Genomic DNA, 19576 nt, shown 5'->3' with positions numbered 1-19576 from the left:
GTTATACAGCTTCTTATTATTTCGTCTTATATAAATTGAAAATGGGTTATAAATTATATGTACATAAAATTGTTATGAAATCAATAAAGATGAATTAATCCCCGAGTAAAATAATTAACTTTTGGGTTTTTTAAAAGTAAGAATTAATACATTATATTATACATTGTAAAATGTAATCAGAAAAAAACGAATGGTCTCAACGCTCGAGTAATACACATTCTCGTATAAATGAAATAAATATTATAAAAACATGATTAAAATAAAAAAAAACGTCATAGTACGAGTTACAGGTATATTATTTCTATTAGGATTTATAAATATCGTAGATCACTTCTAACAGAATTAGATAAATATTAGATTTATAACAAAGAGAAATTAGTCCTAAAGGCACATCAAAGTTACATATTTCGTAACATTCAAAGAGTGATGAAAATACTACATTATAGGATCAACGAAGTCAATAGAAAATAATCATCTTCACACTAAGTGTTTTCCTAAACACATGCCATCCCGCCCCTAGCGGTTAAAATATAAACAACTTTTAACAAATTTTTAGAAACGGTCAAAAATACACGATCACATTACAGAATTTCTTAATTCAATATATAAAGCAATCTATTATGTTAAACATTATATTTAACACCGTAAATCAGTGTTTCACAAAGTAGAGGGCGCTAAACAAAATTGTAAATGTGGAAAAATGTAAACTTATTAATCATTTCTTTCTATTAATGCACTGATCATTGGAAGTTAACGAATACAGAAGTATATTTTTGTTGTATTATTTTAAATGTGTATACACTTATGTCAACACAGAATTTTTTTAGGGAGCGCCTTTAAAAAACTTTGGAAACCACTGCTCTAAAGTTTTAAGTTGTATATACTGATTCTGTATAAATTTCTATGTATTAATTACGATTTCATTATTCCACTGGCTAAGGGAAAGATAACATACGTCTAGACATAATACAATATATCTATATAGAACATCTCAACAATTGATTATAGATGAATTAATTTTATCTACAGTATTTGTCTCCGATTTTTGACATTCTTTTGATAAAACTTTGTTCATAAAAAGTTTGTGCGTCATTGTAATTATTGTAACGAAAATTGAATACTTTAATTAATTTAATTAAAGAAATGTGCACTTTATAAGATCTATTTAAATGACTAGATATTTCTGTGATTACGAAATTGTGCATTCGACAATAATTATTTGCGATTTTATCATTACCTTCAATTAAAAGACACTCAGAAAAGTGAAATTGATATTCAAAAAATTGACGGCAATACAAATGTACTTTTTATAAAGAAATAGGCTGGTGGTTTGAAAGAACCATAGGTAATGCATCAACTATATTAAATGTCAAATAACTTTCATTAAGCATTAAATTGCGATTATTAAAAGTTCGCAAAAGTCGTATCACATGAAGAATTAATTATTGTTCTTAACAAATTCGTCTAAATATAATTTGTTCTGAATTTCTCCCCTCTATATAATTTGCATACAACACAATTGGTTGTGTTGTATTCAAAATATACAGTTTTTCCTTAGGGGATGAAATGAATTGGACCTATACTATCGTCATATAACGATGCAATTAATTAGTTAAGACAGTTGCTCATAATTTTAGAGTTGTCAGAAGTTGCTGCCCAGTTTCCATTATTAAGGATTTAACGTGTTCCGCATGCATAATCTGTGTGCACATTTCAGTGCATTTTTGGAATGCTATGATGTCGTCTTTTGGAAGAACACAACGTAAACTGTCTAAGGACAGTACATGTGGTAAGTAATTGAGAATTTCTGAAATATAAAAGACATGATCCAGTATACTCTAAGACTTTTATAAATGAATGCACTTCCTTCTTAGACAGATATTAAGATTTACCTTTCATAATTTGTGTATATAAACATTGCAAATCTTGCCGCGTATTCGACGTAGAAATCTTATTTTGTGTTAATTCGATTAAATATTTCCATTCAGATTCTTTAGTATAAACATCCTACAAGTGCAAAATAAATTTCATAAAATTCGATTGTAAAAATAACGAGATGCGGTAAAAAATTATTCAGCAAAGTATACTGAAGAGTTGAAAAGTACCTTTGCATACTGCATAACAGCTTGAGGGCAGTTCTCCATGAGCATACTTGTCACTTCTTCCGTATTCTGAATGCATAACGTTTTTAAAGATAAACTGCCATCAATTTCCTGTGTTTCAAGAAATTGCTTCACTTCGAGCAAGCATTCATTTGGAACAAAATCGCAGGATAATAATAATTGTAATTTAAACAACTCTGCAGGTATAGTTTTCTCAGCATCAGTTTTTTCTATGTTACCTATATCCTTGAGATAATTTGCATTCAATATCTTTTGATAATCTTTAGCATATGGAGGCATTCTATCTAAATAATCAGGTCTAAACTTCGAGAATATGAAGTTCGTATAATTTTCGTCTATGTTTTCTTTATTCTCTATTTTGTACACTTTAGTTTGAGACAATTTACCTAGATACGATCGTACCAGAAGTTTGAATGCCTCGACTAAAGCAAAATCCGTGCGTATTTGATTTTTATTTATAACGGACGAATCTGTGATTAATTTTGTACTGACGTAATTATGAAGATACTTCTCGAGGAAAACTTGCAATGCCATTGCTGCATTGTGTCCATCCCGACCTACCCTAGAGGGTAGGTACTCCAAAAACACTTGTATAATTTGATGAAGAGATAAAACTCCATCATCCTCTACTATTTGTATCAAAATATCAGCAAAAGTCGAATTCTTTAAACGCATCAATGTCCCAGCGAAATCAGAGAACGTTGGGATCATTGGAGTTCTCTTTCTCATCGCTGTCATGTCGAATAACACGTCCCAATGTTCGACTACTACCTTTTTGATACATTGCGCCGAGACTGGTTCAAGTATTTTTTCTGCTTGTTCTTGTTTCTCAGCTTGGATGTACAAAAGAGCTAAAGCTAACTTAACTAACTCGTCAGTTTCGTATGATAGTAAAAGATGTATCAATTTTTCTGTGGTGTATTCTCGCAGCACGGGGCTACCGAAAATCAATATCAATAAGTCCCCTTTTTTTAGTTTACAGATCATTTCTACGATATTAAATCCTTGAAACAAAGCATCTGCTTCCGAACCGCTTTTTAATGTCAAAAGTATATCCGTTAGAAACGTAACAAGTCCTGGTGCGTCTTGACTAGATTTTCTGGACAATACTTCCGAGAACTTCAGCCCTGACATCTTGTAATAGGGTATACAACGATCCCAATCAGATTCATATTCCGACCGAATATAATAATCCGCAAGTAATGCACATGATTGATTGTATAAGTTTTTCAATTTCAGTCCGTTTTCATTTGCTGCATCATCAGATTCATCAATGTCTGAGCAATTGTAAGCGGTGTCCTTCGCTAGACGTATCAAAGCATGGGCTTCTCCCAATAAATGTCTGTAAGTACTGGGGCTAGAAGATTTGTGACTTCTCGCTGCATTTAAAATGTCGTAATATAAGTTCTCCAGTTTAGGTAAAATTAAGGAATACAATGTCCACGAATTCTCGGCTTTAGCTAAGAGAAGTAAGTAGCTTTTGCTATGTAATAATTTCTGTATCCCCAGAAACGGTCGTAAACCGATTAAGCAAACAGGTTCAGAGACACTAGGACATGTTATTTGAAAATTATCTATATTGTTTGACGTTCTAGCGATGTGGTGGGACAAACGTAATGTGTAAGATTCGAGACCAGCTTCCGTTAATGCGTGAAGAGCAGTGTTCTCCAATGCTACATGATTAACAGCCGCAGTAAATGGATAAGTAGTTAAACAGGTTGCATCTGTAGGATTTGTACTAGTAGCTAAGAAGTGATAAAGATATCCTTCTTGTAATGTACATAGGAAACAGCTTACACCTTGTAAGTACCTGTATTTGTCTGATCTAAGGATTGACTTTTTTAAACAAGAACTGTTGCATTCCTTCCTCATATATAATGGTTTCAGTAACAAGCAACTAAATAGCTCAGAATTTCCATCGAGTTTTGGATTATTATTAGTTGCCACTATTTTAAGAGATAATAAATTTTTTATTGTATAGTTTTCTGACCACCCTAAGTCAGGAGAATTTGTTTTAATTATGATTCTTATATCTGGTGGATTCAATATAAAAGGGCTTAAAGTATGCCCTGGTCCTGCTCTTTCTAAACTTATTGATGGAAAATTGATAGTCAATGGTTGTGAATTTCCGTCGATAACTTCTTGAGTAATTAATCTCTGTAATTCTTCCCTTTCATTGTGTACTAAACGATCCAGATCTATGATACCTTTATTGTTATTAGATTTTATTTTGTTGAAGTCTCCTGTTTCTAATTTACACCATATATTCGTTTTGGAGTTTTTACGTCTGTTACTTTTGGATTTTGTGTTTACTCCAATAGTATCATTATTCGCTGATGCAACAAAATGAAGATCCTGAGTAGAACTTCTACGTTTTGAGTTTGATGTTTGCAACACTGTGCTATCCTCTTGATTTCCCATATTACTACTATTTTCTACAAGTGAGGAGTCAGTAGATATAGATGTTTTGTCAATGGAAGAAGAATTTGTAGAAGTTAGAGAACTAAGTTGATCAATATCTTCATACATTGAATTAGTCAAGCGAAAAACAGATAAATTTGATTTATCCATGACTGATATAAAGTCTTCAACAATTTCCATGCGTGTAGGAGAAAATGAGAATCCTAAAGACCATGGTCTTGCTTCAAAATCTATGAATTTCATCTTTGACACTTGTTGAGTTTCAACTTTGAATTCATGGAGAATAGCACTATTTCCTGAAGCTACTAGAAGATTACCAGTACTTTGACAGCAAGCAATTAATGTAGGCTGTATACTTAATGGCAATTCTATCATTTCTAAACTATTCAGTGGTCTATTTAAAGTTGGAGTAACACGTCCTGCTATTCTAGCACGCATAGGTTGATTTTGGTCTTTCACTAAAGCCCAGTTGACATAAATTCTAACAAAATTATTAGTTACTTTTCCAACCTGGTTATTAACACTTGCATCTCTACCATATTTTGATTCTAATGTCACAACATAGTCTCCTTTGGCACAATGTACCATTTGATTAATTGTATCAACTGTTGGGAATACAGTGTGTAATTTAATATCAGACAACATCAATTCCCACACTTCAACACAATGTGTTGAAAGTGCTAAAAGAAGCATTTCATGTCCAGATGCATTTGCTGTGCAGCTTGCAGTTGGTTCCTCAATTTGGGTGATGTTTTGCCCCAAAAAATTGTGCACAGTAATAACACGCACCATATTGAATTTTGTACTAAGAATTGTGTTTAGAAGGAAACCACTGTACCTGTAATTCAATCTATATGGACTACTGATGTAAACTGAATGTCAATAATACTATGATAGAAGAGATGTTTTTTAAGTACCTTTTAATAGATACTAGAATCGAATCACATCAAGATGAATGTATTGTTATAATTCGTCAGAGGTTATCTTATATCTTGTTATATATAATTATTAATATATGAGTTACTTGCGTAGAAATATAAAAAAACGATTAATTCGTTGTTTTTTGTTTAACCTTTTAATATCGAATAAAAGGAAATAGCTTACGTATCACTTTAAATTTCTTGAAGTGAAAAGAATCTAACTTAGCCGCCTAAAAATCTGTGTTAACGAACTCAATGACGCGTACTTTGATATTCTCGAGCACTTTCACACATGTAACAGCGGTTTCAGAACAAATGATATTCAGAATGATCGGTACAGTGAATTACGGAAGAAGCATATCAACCGTCGAAAAAGGATGCTTATGATGTATCGTACATAATTCTAAGCACTATTATCATTTAAAAACACTCTTAATATCACAAAGAAGAAGAAAGCAAATAATACGCTTGATTCATTTGACAAATTCATTTCTATGCGCATGTGCGTTTAATCAAATGTGCGACCTACCGTCCGTCGTTGATGTTTACTACTTATCCGATGTATTTTAAAAATGGCAGTAATACGAGGTGCTCCTAATATATATTTAGTGAACCTTCGCTAATATATTCTAATAATTGTATAACCGAAAAAATGTCACATAAACGTAACTCTGTAAATGGACATCTGTCGAGTTATTCTTATATAAAATTAAGAGGTGTACAATATTTAATCTAAAAAAAAAATTACTGTTTCGTCTAAATTAAATAAAACACAACTCTTAATAATAAGCAAAAATTAATTTATATTAAAGAAAGCATTTGAAGAAAATTACTGTAGTAAAGGAAAGAAATGTATCAAATTATTGTACTTAAAATGTCATCCATTTATTGGATTTCTTAATTTGTATTATTTTATAAACAGTCATACATTTATAGGAAATATTCTACACGATACCTACTAATTTATAATCTTACATTATTTTAAAATGCTACACATTGTTGACATATAAAAAAAGTAGCAATGATTGCTGCTTAAATATTAAATGAACATACACTTTCATTTATTTCATCAATAGCAGTAAAGTTATAACAAAATATCAATCAATCATTCAATTAGCACGCATAACAATTAAATATAAAATACATTGTTAAAACTTTATTATTTTGAAGAAATCACTTTCTCTATATGACATTTCAGAGTTTCCAATTGTCGCATAGTTTCTGAATCCAACCGAGGAATATTTGACATGCGTAGTCCATCTTTAGGTAATAACGAAATTATATTGCCATTTTTCAAAGGGACATTAACATTGGCAGTATCTTCATTAACAATTGCAGATACCAATAAAGGGCTACCCTGCATACTAAGAACCATTTCCCCTTGCCGTGGTCGTCTTAGTATGTTTAATGGTGTGTTGGGTTTCACTTTTGGCGTTACAAGTCCATATTCATTATTATTTCCAGGCTTTAAATTCATAGGAGTTTTAAATCTATCAATTTTCATTGATTCCTGAACACGTTCCTTTCTATTCTTCTTTACAGTCTCTTGATTAACTTCACTAAGCTTCATCTTGCTGGTCCTAGAACTGCTACGTGTTTTTCTAGACGTGGTTTGTTTAGTATTCTTTTGAATTCTTGATTGGCGTGTAGTAGCCACTCCCTCGGTAACGTACCCATCGTCAGATGTAGTCGTGATTCTTTTCGTAGTCTTTCTTCTTTTTACCGTCGTTGAAGCTGGTATTGATATACACTTGTCTTCGGACGACGAAACTTGGTTGCAATTCTCTTTTTGATCGTCAACTTCGTAGTTAAATATCTCAGCGATGGTCATTTTTCGAATTTCTGCGGGAAGACTAGTCAGAGTGCAGTCAAAAAATGTTTCGAGACCTTTTATCGCCAATGTTGCTTCAGCTTCCATTTTCGTAATTCGCAGATGTGCTTGTCGTTCGAAATCTTCAATTAATAAATTACTCTCTTCCATATTCTGCTGTTCTTGTTTCAATTTCCGAACATTTTTCGTTCGCGGCATTTTTGATTACAGCGACGAATGACAAATCTAATCGGTTCGTTCGTTGATTTTTAATCTTGGCCACGTTATTCGATTCTTAAATCAATTATCCAAATTTATATATTTAAAAAACCTTGCTCGGCAGACTTTACATCAAAACGATGTTTCTAATGCCATTCATGCCATTTACCGACCGTTAAAAGTTTACAGCAGTTTTCAGTTGATGTCATTGATCACATGAATTATAGAATAGCAAAATGATAAAGAATAAACGCGCCTTAAATGAACGCCCTGGCGTCATTGGCGGGAACTTTGAACAAGTGTTCAAAAACGCATTGAAATTGATGTATTTCCGTTATATCAAACAAGAGGTAAATGTCCGCGGTAAAATCATAGAAAACTATCAGATCTAAACACTTTCGAAATTACATTATTAAATACTTTATTTGCATTGAAGTAAAATTATTATAAATGTGTAAAATAAACTATTGGATAAATGATTCACTATACCTGTTCGAAAAAATGATATTGATAGCAATTCTAGACGAAAGCGAAACAGTTTCGATAATATGAATTATTGATAATTAATTTTGAGTAGTCATATCGAATGCATGTATTCACACAATTCTCCCAAAATCAGCTCAATAGCACCGTTAAATAACAATTATCTATTAAAATTGAAAATGGATGCCAGTGGTGCATACGAAGATTTATTATCCGATTACAAACGAACAGAACAACAAGAAATGATGATAGCTGCTCCATTAGACTTATCGTTTAAAAAGGCAGCTACTATGGATGGTATGTTACCACTAGAATGAAATAGATTACCATTTTTTTTTTTTATCAATAAATAAAGTATTACTAATAAGTAATCATTTATTACAAAAGAATTGGCAGATAAACGTCCGCAATCGGTACGAACAGGTAAAATTCCGTTGCGAACCCCTACAGACCGTTTCGTAACATGTTCGTTTTGGTTAAGCAATAATGTATTAACCTCGATGGATGGATTCAAAAATCTTGTTTACAAACTTCTCGACGACCCTGCGTACCTTACCTGGATTGATCTTTCCTTTAACGAGATAGAAAGCATTGGAGATGATATTACGAATTTTCCGAACTTAAAAATTATTTATTTACACGGCAATAACATATCGAACATCAACGACGTAATCAAATTAAAAAAGTTGCAAAATCTGAAATCCTTAACGCTGCATGGGAATCCTATTGAAAACCTTCAATATTATAGAGGATATATCGTTCATATTCTCCCCCAATTGACGACGTTAGATTTTTCAGCAATCATCTCTGCTGATAAGAAAAAAGCACCACCCGCTGGATTTTATAAAATAATAAACACCAATACATGAATATAAAACTTTATTTTTCAAGTTGCCCTTTTAAGTAATGTTACTTGTAATATCTTTCTGAGAATGTACCATTTTTTTTTTATCGAGGTACTTTGAGTTAAAACTCTTACAAATAATTAATTTCAAACCTATATTTATCATTTTTAAATTAACTCAAAGATATGTACCATACAGTAGAAATGAATTGTCCTATTTAAGTTGCATTTAATTAACAGAGGTGAAAAAGGCCTCGTATTATATTACAAAATTTAATACAACTGTTAATGCAATTGCAGTATTTCTCTGTTGTAATATGAAACAATTTTTATACATAGAGTTATTCAATGTCGTCTGTGTTTACTGCGATGTTTACTTGATTTTTCCGTATCTCTATCCCGAGATCGACTGCGCGATCTGTAACGACTGCGCGATGATTTATGACTGCCGGATCGCCGTCGTTGTGCTTTTTTCGGTTTTCGAGATCGTCCATGACTGTGACTGCGTGATCTGCTTCTACTATGTTTCTTTCTCTTGGAATGCTTTGTTCCTTCACCCCTAGATGGTGAAGTACTTGGAGATTTTGAACGCCTAAATAAAAATACATAGGAATCAATTCTAATGAATCTGTGATAAAGTCTATTTTAGTTAACATTTTTTAACAATATAACACCTTGGCGATTTTGTTCTTTCGGGTGCTGCGTGTGTACCGCTACGGCTGATAAACCCCCCCCACGCATTATGATGTTTAGGCAGTGGCGGACTTGGTGTGTGACTGTCAACATCTCCTCCCCTTGCTTTGGTTCTTGCTTCCTCGTACTGACGACGAAGCTCTTCTACACGTTTTTCTAACTGTTCTGGTTTTACGCGAGGTCGGAAATAAAGTCGTAATATACGACGACAGACATCTCTAATTGCAGATTCGTTAACTTTAAAGAGGGAAAACCAGGCAGGCGAAGTAGGTAATGGAAGTTGAAGCTGTCTAGCTCCTAAATAGACGCATGCACAGGCGACTGTTTCTGGTTGGTGTCTTAAAAATACATCTGACCTTAACGAATCATTCATATAATTCCAACATTGTTGCATCAGAGCTCGATTCTTTTCATAACCTAATACTTGCAAGTACATAACAATAATTTTATGAGGATGTTTTACATGAACACAGAAACCTAATTCCTTCAGAACCCTCCTTTCAGATTTAATTACTTGGTTCTTTAGTGCTACATAATTTTGATCGAGTATCACTGGTTGTATTGGCCTGGAGTAAATTTAAAATAAATAAATGAATAATTATTTACACACGCATGCTTTTTAATTATAATACTACAAATATCAAACTGTACTCACTTTTGACTGGAGACTTGCTTTATATGATTGAAAACATTAATGACATCCCTGATGCGCCTTGGTGCCTCTTCAATTTTACTAGCTAAACAAACACAACCCATTGCAGTTGTTTCCATATTATGTCTAACTAACGATTTACTGTAATAAAATCGTTGAAATATTACTTGTCCTGTGGCCATTGCAACCTGCCAAAAGCAATAAAGGAACCAAAGATTATAGTGGTGTTTTGAGGTTATAGAGGTTATAACGTTTACAAACATTTCGTTTCTATTCAAAATAAATCACTAACCTGCGGCAACTTCAGCAAAATACCAGCTGTCTGTATCAGTTCACATCCTAATATTCGTAAATCTGTTTCAGTTTCCGCGTCTAATCCATCTAAATGTGACGGCGTTGTATTCAGCTTGTCCTCGGGTAAAAGACAATTCTGTAACGTTAATACAATCTTCCCGTATGACTTCGCATTTCCTGTGGTTGTATTTTTGGTCGGGGCTGTAGAATTTTCCTTTGTGATACTCATGTTTAATCGTACAGTTCAAACAAAGGTAGAAGTTTCGTTCGTTTAAGCATTTGTCGCACAAGCTAACCTTTCATTCACTTTCATTTTCTCGAACACCATACCTTGGATTTTTAACCACAAATTAATACTCCTATAAAGACGAAACTTCGGCGTGTTTCAAGTCTCAATTCTGAGTGTTTTGAATACGCATGCGTCTTCTAAGGAGTGTTACCATCTATGTAGCAAGAGTGCCGATCTATTCTGCATATCGTCTATGATTAAACAAGGTATTTCAAAAAGTAACTGAAAGTAACGGATTTATCCAATCAGCTTTGCAAATGTATGACGCGCAATTCTTGTACGTATAGTTGACCGAGAAGAAAGGGTAGGTTACTAGATAAGAAACCTCTCTCTAAAAATCACTATACTCAGAGATCCACTTTTGTTAGGAATTGTTATCCTACAAGTGAAATTGATTGACGTTATGTAATTTAAAGTATCCTGAAACTATACAGGTTATAAAACAAGTAGTATTCAGTTCTGTATATTTCATATTATTTGTTTCATTATGTATACAGTTCCTAATTACATTGTCATGAGATTAATAAAAACTTCATTCAGTCAAAGAGTATTTTAATTAAATCAATATTCAGAACATTGTTACCTCATAATTTTGGAAGTATAATAAATTAAGTAAATTTCTGTTTCAGATTCATTAACAATGGGCAGATATTTTAGTGCGCCAGAGGGACAAGATCTGCCCGGAAAACTTAAAACATGTCACAAGTTAGGATTTGGTTTTGGTTTCACAGTTGGTGCAACAGATGTATTTGTGTATTCTCGATGCAAAACATTTAGCCATATTTTACAGCGTATGGCATTTCACTTAGTACCAATATATGCTGGTGCTATGACTTATGGATCTGTTGCGTTTATAGTAGCACGTCATAGAGGAAAGGGTGATGGGTTGGAACATTCTTTGGGTGGTATGTAGTCTTTGTATACAGTATTAGATGCATATTAAATGTTCATTGTCCATTGATAATACATAGATTGAAATGGTTTTGATATAAATAGTTACTGAGTATATAAATATTATTTGTACCATTAATTTGAGGTTCATATTGTAGAATCAGTAATCTATAACATTTGCAAAACAAGATAAAATATTTATTCCTATAAAAATCTTATTATATCTATAAATATTTGAATGATACTGGCATATATACGGACAGTGAACATGTAACTTTTATAAGAAAATATAATATTTCATCTTTTATTAAACTAAAAATAATATATCTTGTTTCTTACAGCGCTTGCTACTGCTCCAATAATACATGCTTGGCTTAGACTGCCATTTATGTATACTTGTCACGCAGTAGCAGGCTTGGTTCTCATTGCAGCTGTTAACAAAACTTTCAGAATGGATTTCCCAAGTTTTGAGAGCAAAAAGCCAACCCCTATATCTTTTCCGACATATAAGTGGTCATAATAAAAAGAAAACAGGGCTTCAGCAATTTATTTAAAATACTGTAGGATTTATGATTAAAATATATGATTACACATGATTAGTGTCTTTATTGTATATTTATTGATATATAAATCCATTAAATACAAAAACGTTAAGATACTAAAAATAGTTGTTGCCAATGTTTAATTTATGTTAATGTTTCTCCTTTTGTAACCTGCACAAGTAATAATTATGCATATATAAATTATATTTATATCATAAATGTTTATGAGTTAATTTATATGAACTATTTCAGTGTTTATAATTTGATGCTCTTCAATTATAAATAATAACTTACACATGCTTCAAGGTACTCAATTCTTCTTTCAAGTGTAGTAAGTTTCTCATTAAGAACAGCTATCCTTGATCTGCAGGACATATCTAATAGATTAAGATATGTACACATTATTTTTAAATAGGTTAATAAATTTCACATGTTTTAATTGCATTTAAAATCATATCCTGCTATTTTCATTCCTAAGTAAAACTGAAATTTCCGTTAATTTTGTTTAATTTTACTTACTAGAAAAATTCTAGCGAATTAAATGTAAATGTTTCATTTTTACACATAGTCTTTTCGAAAGTAGCTCTTTTCGTATGTAAATGATTTGCTTATTAATTGAATTAAATTACCAAAGGAATTAAGAAAGTCGGTTATCTTCTTGATGCTTCCAGTTATAACTTCGATATATTCCCGATTTGCCCAATCTTGTTGAATTTGCTTTTGAATAGCTTCTCGATGTACAGCGGCCATTTTTGACAAATGTCATGTGTTAATTCTGAAGTGATCTGAGTGTCACATCCCAAAATAATAATAATACAAAGAAAATAATGGCTAGAGCAGTGATCATCAGTGGTCATTAAATTTTTTGAATTTACACTCCCCAATTAAGGAAACCATATAAAAAATAAAATTCTTGAAATCATGAAGTCCAAAATAATAGTCACTGAATGGGTCGTATATCAAACGATCAGTCAACGAGTATTTTCAAGTAATACATGTAAACACGCCTGTTTTATGAATATGAACTGTTCTTTAAATATCTTGTAAATAAAACCATGTGACGTACAACAAAATCTCATTGGTCAACTGAGTCTCCATTCGGATTGAAATCCTAGGGAAACTGTATATTAATTATATAGTTTACTATATTTTATATTAATTAAAAATAAATCGAGAATAATAAAGGTATACAGGGTGTCCCAAAAATGTTGTAACACCTTGAAAGGGGTGGTTCGGGGGGTGATTTGAAACAACTTTTTCCTTAGCGAAAATGTTGTCCAAGACTTCGTTGAGGAGATATTAACGGAAAACACTGATCAATCAGAGCGCGAGTATGCCGGTTGAGCGTAGGCTACGCGCTAAGCGGCCGCGCTCATACGCTACCGCGGCCGCTCCATCGGCATACTCGCGCTCTGATTGGTCAGTGTTTTCCGTTAATATCTCCTCAACGAAGCCTCGGACAACATTTTTGCTAAGGAAAAAGTTGTTTCAAATCACCTCCCGAACCACTTCTTTCAAGGTGTTACAACATTTTTGGGACACCCTGTAGTTGCGCGTGTACGCATCATTGTGCATGAACGTCTCGTTTAAGAATGCTTCAAATTGTAAAAAGGAAAAGAACCTCTTCCATTCGTATTGGCACAAGGAATGAATCCTCTCAAATATGTCACATTTTTTCTAACACCTCGTCTGCCACGTAACTAATTTTAAGTTAATTTATATTTAAAAAAGGAGGAGGCGTTAACCTTATGAAAAATGCATAAAGCAATATGCAGCTTTTCAACGTCAAAAGATTTTTCACATTTGTATTAGGTTAACATTATACTTTATTTAAATTTCAGTACTCCTTTTTTTTATCACAGCAAGTATAATATACGTAAATGCATGTATGACGTACCTGTACCAGCGTACGACGGTCACTTTCGACTGATATAGAATCTATTGCTTGAGATTCTTTTGGCAAAGTATCTTCTTCGAATGCGGACATCTTAAAAACATCTACATAACAATTGACTAACTGTGACAACGGTTCCATGGCTACCTATGACACCGACTATCTGTACATCTATACAAAATTCATTTGTCCTGGAAATAGAAATGCTGACGCAAGTTAACATTTTTTTACGTTTTTATTGAAAAGTGAATAGGTTTAGGCTATTATCCTATAATAACTTTATAGTTAAATTTGTATGTTAATAAGTACAATAAATTTTTCAAAGATTCAGGATACATTTTTATCGGGAATGCAAACGTTCTAGAAGTAATACCTATCATTATGCAAATTAGTACGTATGTATATACAAGCTTTTTGACTTTCAAATGAAGCGTGAGATCAACGTGATATAAAAGTCAACTAGTATGGTTTTTAATTGACAGAGTTTTCAGCAGTTAATCGAGTGTAATCCAATTCAAGGTTTTTTGTTCCTCGTATGCAATATAAATCACATAACTTGTCCATCGCGATGATTTTAACACACGGTGAAGCAATATTACTGTTTATCGTTTATTCAAAGTATCCAACAAAGTGGTCATGTTACATCTTTTATGAAGTTTTTCCTTTCTCCAAAGTTCTTAATAAATAACTTTCAATTTATTTATGCGAGAATTGGACAAAATGTAAATAAAAATATAGCGAAAAATGAAATTAAAAAGGAAATTCATTTCTTTATTTTTCACTTTCCTTGAAACAAACGAAACAAATGTATATAGATTGTATTAAATTTGCAATAATGTAGACAAAGTACACATTAGCGATACGTATGTAATAATTTTCGTATATGTATATGTATGTATAACCCACTTTCGTTTTCAAAGTGCTTTGCGCTCAATCAGAAGCGAGTTACATAATACATAAAGTTCGATAGTAGATACACTTTAAATATGATCTTTCCTTTGTTACGCTATTGCAGAAATATACAAGGTAGGCCACGTAAAACAACACGTACGTATACACTGTTATCTCTAAAAAAAAATGTAAAGTAACCAAACAATTTATTTCACGTATTTTAGCATTGATTATTTATTGATATCATAACTGAAAAATTATTGTTGTTAGTCATCATTGTTCTCCCCAATTTTCCGCTTTCACATTTTACAACAGTTTTTGTAGAATGTGATATATCGGTACGCTAAGTTTTACAATTACATGCGCCCATCTAATTTTTAATGGATGACAAAAGAACATATAGTTGAGTTTGTAATAATATAAACATACTGAAACTGGTGTATATTGAGAATGATACTTGTAATCTTCATTTGTATTATATGATTTATTTTTTTTTTAAACGCAATTAAAAAAGTTAATGACTATCATCGAAACTTTAATTCTTCAGAACGAATATTGCTACGAAATCATTATATTGTGTCCCTCGAGCCACATTTGTAACGAACAAAGATGAAAGTCGGGAATTGATGGGCGTGTGGCCGGATGTTGTTCGCGATCTCACGGAAACTGGTCGAAATTTGGACATACCCGACGTTACCAAATGGACGGCAAAGGTACCCTTTCTGTGAATTGAAAATGATAAAATAAGACGATTTCTTATTTAAAATAACTTTAATTTTGATGCTAGGCAAATACGTGGTTTGTCGGAAAAAGGAATAATTAATCTAATTACTCGATAACAAGCATTAACAAATTTATCCTCATTTTTAGGTACTACAATATAATGTTCCTACAGGAAAAAAGAGTAGGGCATTAGCTGTTGTACTTGCATACAAATTGTTAGTTCCTCAACATGATTTAACAGAAGAAAATTTACGCTTAGCACGAATTATTGGTTGGTGCACAGAGCTGGTATGTATCCTTTTTTTCTATATTACTTTTTTTTTATTTTACATATTTTCTTCACGTATAAGATATGGTAAAATTATTATGTTACAGTTACAAGCATTCTTGCTAATAAATGACGATATTCAAGATCAGTCAAAAACTCGACGCGGTCAGCCATGTTGGTACTTACATGGTGATATTGGATTAACAGCAGTTAATGACAGTATGTTGCTGCAAGCATGTTTATATCAACTCCTAAGAACACATTTTAGGTCCAAAGATTATTACATAAATCTTATAGAATTATTCCAAGATGTAAGTAGCAAATATAAGTGTCTAAGTAGATAAGAAATTAAAAGTTGTATAGCTAAAGGTAGAATGATTTAATCTCATCTTGCAGACTACATTAAAAACAGCATATGGTCAATGTCTGGATATACTATCAACAAACTTTGGAAAAAAACCAAATCTAGATCTCTTTACAATGGATCGATATAATTCCATTGTTAAATACAAAACAGCTTACTATACGTTTATTCTGCCAGTTACAGCTGCTATGTATCATGTATGTTTCATTTATTATAGTAACTTTTATACATCTTTTATAATTATACTTTGATATTATATTTATATTCCTTATTATTATTACCATTAATAGGCTGGTATTAAGGATCCAGAGATGTATAGACAAGCAAAAACTATTTTATACGAAATGGGTCACTTCTTTCAAGTTCAAGATGACTATTTAGATTGTTATGGTGACTCGGAAACTACTGGGAAACTTGGTACAGATATAGAAGTAGGAAAATGTTCGTGGCTTATCGTTGTAGCTTTGCAACGAGTTTCACAAGAACAAAAAAAGATTTTAAAGGTAAATGCGTAATCAATAAAATTATTATTTGTTGGAAGTATTGGTAATATTTGGTAATATATAGGAGTGTTATGGAGTGCCAGATCCAGAAAAAGTGGAGCGCGTGAAAAAACTTTACGAAGAATTAGGTATACGAAATACCTATTCCATCTATGAAGAAGAAACGTACAATTTATTACATACACATATACAACAAATATCGCGTGGACTTCCACATGAACTCTTTTTAAGGTTACTAGAAAAAACATACCGCAGAGTGGCTTAAAAGATTAACTACAACTACATGGATTGAATCAATAGACCCTTTTATTTCCAATTTCACAAAAAAAAAAAAAAAAGGATGTATGCTTTATTCAGTACAATTATTTTGAATATATATTATGAATTTATTGATGAAGGCTGAATATGGACCAATACTAAATGCATTTATTTTTTATTTTTTAAAGGATCTATCATAGTATATTATGTTCTTAAAAGTTGTTACGATTATCGTTGAATATATGTATGGCATCAATAGTAACAACAAATAATGTATTAATAATTGTTAACTCCATATTAAGAAAATAGGATACTACATGATATTTTGTATGGTATACACACATTGTATAAATATATTTACAAATATTTAATTGTTTTTTTTTTTTTCTAAAATATTTGTACGAATTTGATATTTATATTTTTAAAAGATTACAACATTTACAAATACAGCTAAACAAATTTTTTAATCTAATTCCCTATCGTTTAATTTTCTTTTTACGTCCATATGGTTGATTCTTTTTTATATTTCTTTGAACTTTTAAACGCACAATTTGTTTTAATTCCCGTCTAAGGTTTTTAAATTCGCTATCTGGCACTGATTCTTTGGAAAAAAATTGTACTGCCTCTGAAATTTTCTAAACATTAAAATCTGTAACATTAGTTCTTATTGCAAATTATGTTTTACCATGTACATACCATTAAAACGTGTATCATTAATGTCAAAAAAAAATTTATTTATTTCCGTAGATATATGATTTATATGATGTTTCTTCTCAGGTTCTTTTTCTTTGTTATCATTTTCATCATCGGATGAGTCATACTTAAATGGGTTTTTCCTATCAAAACTAAAGTGAAATTTTGGTTGGTTTGAAGAATCTATTGTGGATGCATTATACTCATGTTCTTCTAAAAGTATGCAAATATTTATTACAAAATAAATATTTTTGATATAAAATTTTAATATATACAATAAACACCAACCCTTTTCATTTGTTTCTGCTTTTTGAGACGTTTTTAGTAGACTAAATTGGCCTCCTTCTTTCAAACTTTTCGACAATGACTCTGATACTGAATAATAGACATCTTTAGATACTTCAGTTATTGAATTTTTAGCAGTGTCTTCAATGATACCCTTAGCTCTTTTGTTTTTTTTAACATTTTTGGTAGGCAATTCTGATTTCTCTTCAATAATCTCATATTCTTTATGATTACTTTCTGTAGGATCATACCTAATCATTTGTTTTCTAAAAAATTAAAAAACTATAACATAAAAATACATGCATTTATGCAAATATCTTTTATGTTACTTATTATTTGAATGTGTACCTTGGAAACTTTACATCCTTATGTGTTTCTTTGCTTTTGGAAGTATCCTGAATCGGCACTCCTAAAATATTTTCTAAAATATCTAATTGCCATTCTTTTTCTTTTTGCAAATCACATTCATCAATGTTATCTGTTGTAATATTTTTATCTACTTCACAATCATCATCCATAAACCGTTTATCAAGTTTGAACCTTTCATCATTTCCTAAAGTGATACTTTGTCTACAAGGCTGAAATTATTATTAATGAATACTAACTATTCAAGATAAAAATTTTAAAAGCAAGATATCTTTTCAAACCTTTTTTGCAACTTCAAATGTGCTATCATCCCACAACAATTCATTATCTTTGCCTTCATCGTCGTCAAACAAATCACGTTTCTTTTTTTTTACTTTCTCAACTCTAGGTTGTTGCACTTTATCAATATCTTCATCGAATATTATTTTATTTGCATTGGATTTGTTATCCTGTAGGAATAGATACATAATTATTTGGAAATAAAGAAGCTTTTTGGTATCATTCATTTAAATGGAATATGTACCAAACTCTTCAGTGCATTCTGTATTAATAATTCTTTAGCTCTATATGTTTCTCTCTTTTCCTTTAATGATTTCAACCGTTTTTTTTCAGATTCATTAATTTCATTGGTTTTTGAATACCCATGTTCTACAGCGTCCATCTCGGCAGAATTTTACTTATAGAAATTGTAGTTGTAGGTTACTCTGGTTACTATCACAGTATACCCAGCACGGTGTCCTGAGGCCTGCCGAACTATTGAACTGAACTGAAAAACTTTTTTATTGCTTAGTCCTTGGACAGACTGTTTAACCCTATATACATTTTTACATCATACTTAACTATCTAGGTACATTATAAATCTTATTTCATAATGTTACCTTATTGTCTATCTATGTAACAACTTACATTTATGCTTTACGTCATCATTTTTTTTATTTGCTTATCCTCTATAGGAACTCCATTATAATTCTCTTTACCATGTCTAATAAAATAATAATCTCATCTCGCTTCTTTCTTTCTTTCTATTTTCTTTTTGCCGAACTATTTTTATGATCAGCGCCTCTATCGGGAAAACGCCCAAGGTTGTCCTCGAATAGTTCTCACTGCCTACGCTAGATGGAGCAATTATTTATTTCAATTAAAAAATAAA

General features: G+C 31.6%; 7 protein-coding genes and 1 long non-coding RNA gene across 11 annotated transcripts; 3 read left to right on the top strand and 5 right to left on the bottom strand.

Annotated features, from left to right (window-relative positions):
* Positions 1-278: 278 nt before the first annotated feature.
* Positions 279-6350, bottom strand: LOC128888833 (uncharacterized). Of its 2 annotated transcripts, none has more exons than XM_054146003.1 (4): positions 5462-6350; positions 2106-5394; positions 1893-2007; positions 279-1807 (listed from the first exon to the last, which is right to left on the bottom strand). In XM_054146003.1, the coding sequence occupies exons 2-4, from the start codon at positions 5334-5336 to the stop codon at positions 1626-1628; spliced, it is 3528 nt and encodes a 1175-aa protein (XP_054001978.1). In that variant the 5' UTR covers positions 5337-5394; positions 5462-6350; the 3' UTR covers positions 279-1625. The 2 variants fall into 2 exon arrangements, with proteins under 2 accessions (XP_054001978.1, XP_054001968.1); XM_054145993.1 differs by having other exon boundaries at positions 2106-5382.
* Positions 6351-6503: 153 nt separating this feature from the next.
* Positions 6504-7703, bottom strand: LOC128888934 (borealin). The gene has a single exon (XM_054146166.1). The coding sequence runs from the start codon at positions 7491-7493 to the stop codon at positions 6624-6626; it is 870 nt and encodes a 289-aa protein (XP_054002141.1). The 5' UTR covers positions 7494-7703; the 3' UTR covers positions 6504-6623.
* Positions 7704-8023: 320 nt separating this feature from the next.
* Positions 8024-8845, top strand: LOC128888951 (leucine-rich repeat-containing protein 51-like). The gene is made up of 2 exons (XM_054146185.1): positions 8024-8273; positions 8364-8845. Exons 1-2 carry the CDS (start codon positions 8084-8086, stop codon positions 8843-8845), a joined length of 672 nt encoding a protein of 223 aa, XP_054002160.1. The 5' UTR covers positions 8024-8083.
* Positions 8841-10845, bottom strand: LOC128888895 (cyclin-L1). Its single transcript, XM_054146087.1, has 4 exons — positions 10458-10845; positions 10169-10353; positions 9495-10079; positions 8841-9412 (listed from the first exon to the last, which is right to left on the bottom strand). The coding sequence occupies exons 1-4, from the start codon at positions 10686-10688 to the stop codon at positions 9166-9168; spliced, it is 1248 nt and encodes a 415-aa protein (XP_054002062.1). The 5' UTR covers positions 10689-10845; the 3' UTR covers positions 8841-9165.
* Positions 10846-11040: 195 nt separating this feature from the next.
* LOC128888998 (uncharacterized) lies at positions 11041-12235 on the top strand. The gene is made up of 3 exons (XR_008460354.1): positions 11041-11182; positions 11378-11653; positions 11981-12235. It is a non-coding gene; the product is annotated as an uncharacterized LOC128888998 (long non-coding RNA).
* Positions 12236-13145, bottom strand: LOC128888990 (probable protein BRICK1-B). The gene is made up of 3 exons (XM_054146248.1): positions 12811-13145; positions 12476-12558; positions 12236-12352 (listed from the first exon to the last, which is right to left on the bottom strand). Exons 1-3 carry the CDS (start codon positions 12929-12931, stop codon positions 12326-12328), a joined length of 231 nt encoding a protein of 76 aa, XP_054002223.1. The 5' UTR covers positions 12932-13145; the 3' UTR covers positions 12236-12325.
* Positions 13146-15325: 2180 nt separating this feature from the next.
* LOC128888927 (farnesyl pyrophosphate synthase) lies at positions 15326-17458 on the top strand. The gene is made up of 6 exons (XM_054146152.1): positions 15326-15679; positions 15837-15977; positions 16065-16268; positions 16354-16518; positions 16612-16824; positions 16889-17458. Exons 1-6 carry the CDS (start codon positions 15593-15595, stop codon positions 17087-17089), a joined length of 1011 nt encoding a protein of 336 aa, XP_054002127.1. The 5' UTR covers positions 15326-15592; the 3' UTR covers positions 17090-17458.
* Positions 17109-19505, bottom strand: LOC128888912 (probable RNA-binding protein CG14230). Of its 3 annotated transcripts, none has more exons than XM_054146140.1 (7): positions 19333-19505; positions 18950-19200; positions 18708-18875; positions 18409-18638; positions 18064-18326; positions 17779-17985; positions 17109-17707 (listed from the first exon to the last, which is right to left on the bottom strand). In XM_054146140.1, exons 2-7 carry the CDS (start codon positions 19085-19087, stop codon positions 17559-17561), a joined length of 1155 nt encoding a protein of 384 aa, XP_054002115.1. In that variant the 5' UTR covers positions 19088-19200; positions 19333-19505; the 3' UTR covers positions 17109-17558. The 3 variants fall into 3 exon arrangements, with proteins under 3 accessions (XP_054002115.1, XP_054002107.1, XP_054002097.1); XM_054146132.1 differs by having other exon boundaries at positions 17109-17717; positions 17779-17988; positions 19333-19504; XM_054146122.1 differs by having other exon boundaries at positions 17779-17988; positions 19333-19500.
* Positions 19506-19576: the final 71 nt, after the last annotated feature.

This window comes from Hylaeus anthracinus, unplaced genomic scaffold (genome assembly GCF_026225885.1).
Source record: "Hylaeus anthracinus isolate JK02 unplaced genomic scaffold, UHH_iyHylAnth1.0_haploid 0, whole genome shotgun sequence".
Taxonomy (NCBI): Eukaryota; Metazoa; Arthropoda; class Insecta; order Hymenoptera; family Colletidae; genus Hylaeus; species Hylaeus anthracinus.
The sequence above is the reverse complement of the archived record's forward strand: the minus strand, read 5'-3'. Positions and strand labels throughout refer to the sequence as shown.

Excerpts from the sequence above, each read along its gene's own strand:
- LOC128888833 (XM_054146003.1), bottom strand. The coding sequence starts at position 5,336 with ATGGTGCGTGTTATTACTGTGCACAATTTTTTGGGGCAAAACATCACC. Across the intron at positions 2,008-2,105 it reads CTGTTATGCAGTATGCAAAG|GATGTTTATACTAAAGAATC; the intron begins GTACTTTTCAAC and ends TTGCACTTGTAG. Across the intron at positions 1,808-1,892 it reads ATATACACAAATTATGAAAG|AAATTCTCAATTACTTACCA; the intron begins GTAAATCTTAAT and ends TTTATATTTCAG.
- LOC128888934 (XM_054146166.1), bottom strand. The coding sequence starts at position 7,493 with ATGCCGCGAACGAAAAATGTTCGGAAATTGAAACAAGAACAGCAGAAT.
- LOC128888951 (XM_054146185.1), top strand. The coding sequence starts at position 8,084 with ATGTATTCACACAATTCTCCCAAAATCAGCTCAATAGCACCGTTAAAT. Across the intron at positions 8,274-8,363 it reads AAAGGCAGCTACTATGGATG|AATTGGCAGATAAACGTCCG; the intron begins GTATGTTACCAC and ends TTATTACAAAAG.
- LOC128888895 (XM_054146087.1), bottom strand. The coding sequence starts at position 10,688 with ATGAGTATCACAAAGGAAAATTCTACAGCCCCGACCAAAAATACAACC. Across the intron at positions 10,080-10,168 it reads AAGCAAGTCTCCAGTCAAAA|GCCAATACAACCAGTGATAC; the intron begins GTGAGTACAGTT and ends AATTTACTCCAG. Across the intron at positions 9,413-9,494 it reads GAAAGAACAAAATCGCCAAG|GCGTTCAAAATCTCCAAGTA; the intron begins GTGTTATATTGT and ends ATTTTTATTTAG.
- LOC128888990 (XM_054146248.1), bottom strand. The coding sequence starts at position 12,931 with ATGGCCGCTGTACATCGAGAAGCTATTCAAAAGCAAATTCAACAAGAT. Across the intron at positions 12,559-12,810 it reads CGACTTTCTTAATTCCTTTG|ATATGTCCTGCAGATCAAGG; the intron begins GTAATTTAATTC and ends TTAATCTATTAG. Across the intron at positions 12,353-12,475 it reads TTGAGTACCTTGAAGCATGT|GTTACAAAAGGAGAAACATT; the intron begins GTAAGTTATTAT and ends TTACTTGTGCAG.
- LOC128888927 (XM_054146152.1), top strand. The coding sequence starts at position 15,593 with ATGGGCGTGTGGCCGGATGTTGTTCGCGATCTCACGGAAACTGGTCGA. Across the intron at positions 15,978-16,064 it reads TTGGTTGGTGCACAGAGCTG|TTACAAGCATTCTTGCTAAT; the intron begins GTATGTATCCTT and ends ATTATGTTACAG. Across the intron at positions 16,825-16,888 it reads AACAAAAAAAGATTTTAAAG|GAGTGTTATGGAGTGCCAGA; the intron begins GTAAATGCGTAA and ends GGTAATATATAG.
- LOC128888912 (XM_054146122.1), bottom strand. The coding sequence starts at position 19,087 with ATGGACGCTGTAGAACATGGGTATTCAAAAACCAATGAAATTAATGAA. Across the intron at positions 18,327-18,408 it reads AAGGATGTAAAGTTTCCAAG|AAAACAAATGATTAGGTATG; the intron begins GTACACATTCAA and ends TTAATTTTTTAG. Across the intron at positions 17,989-18,063 it reads AGCAGAAACAAATGAAAAGG|AAGAACATGAGTATAATGCA; the intron begins GTTGGTGTTTAT and ends GCATACTTTTAG.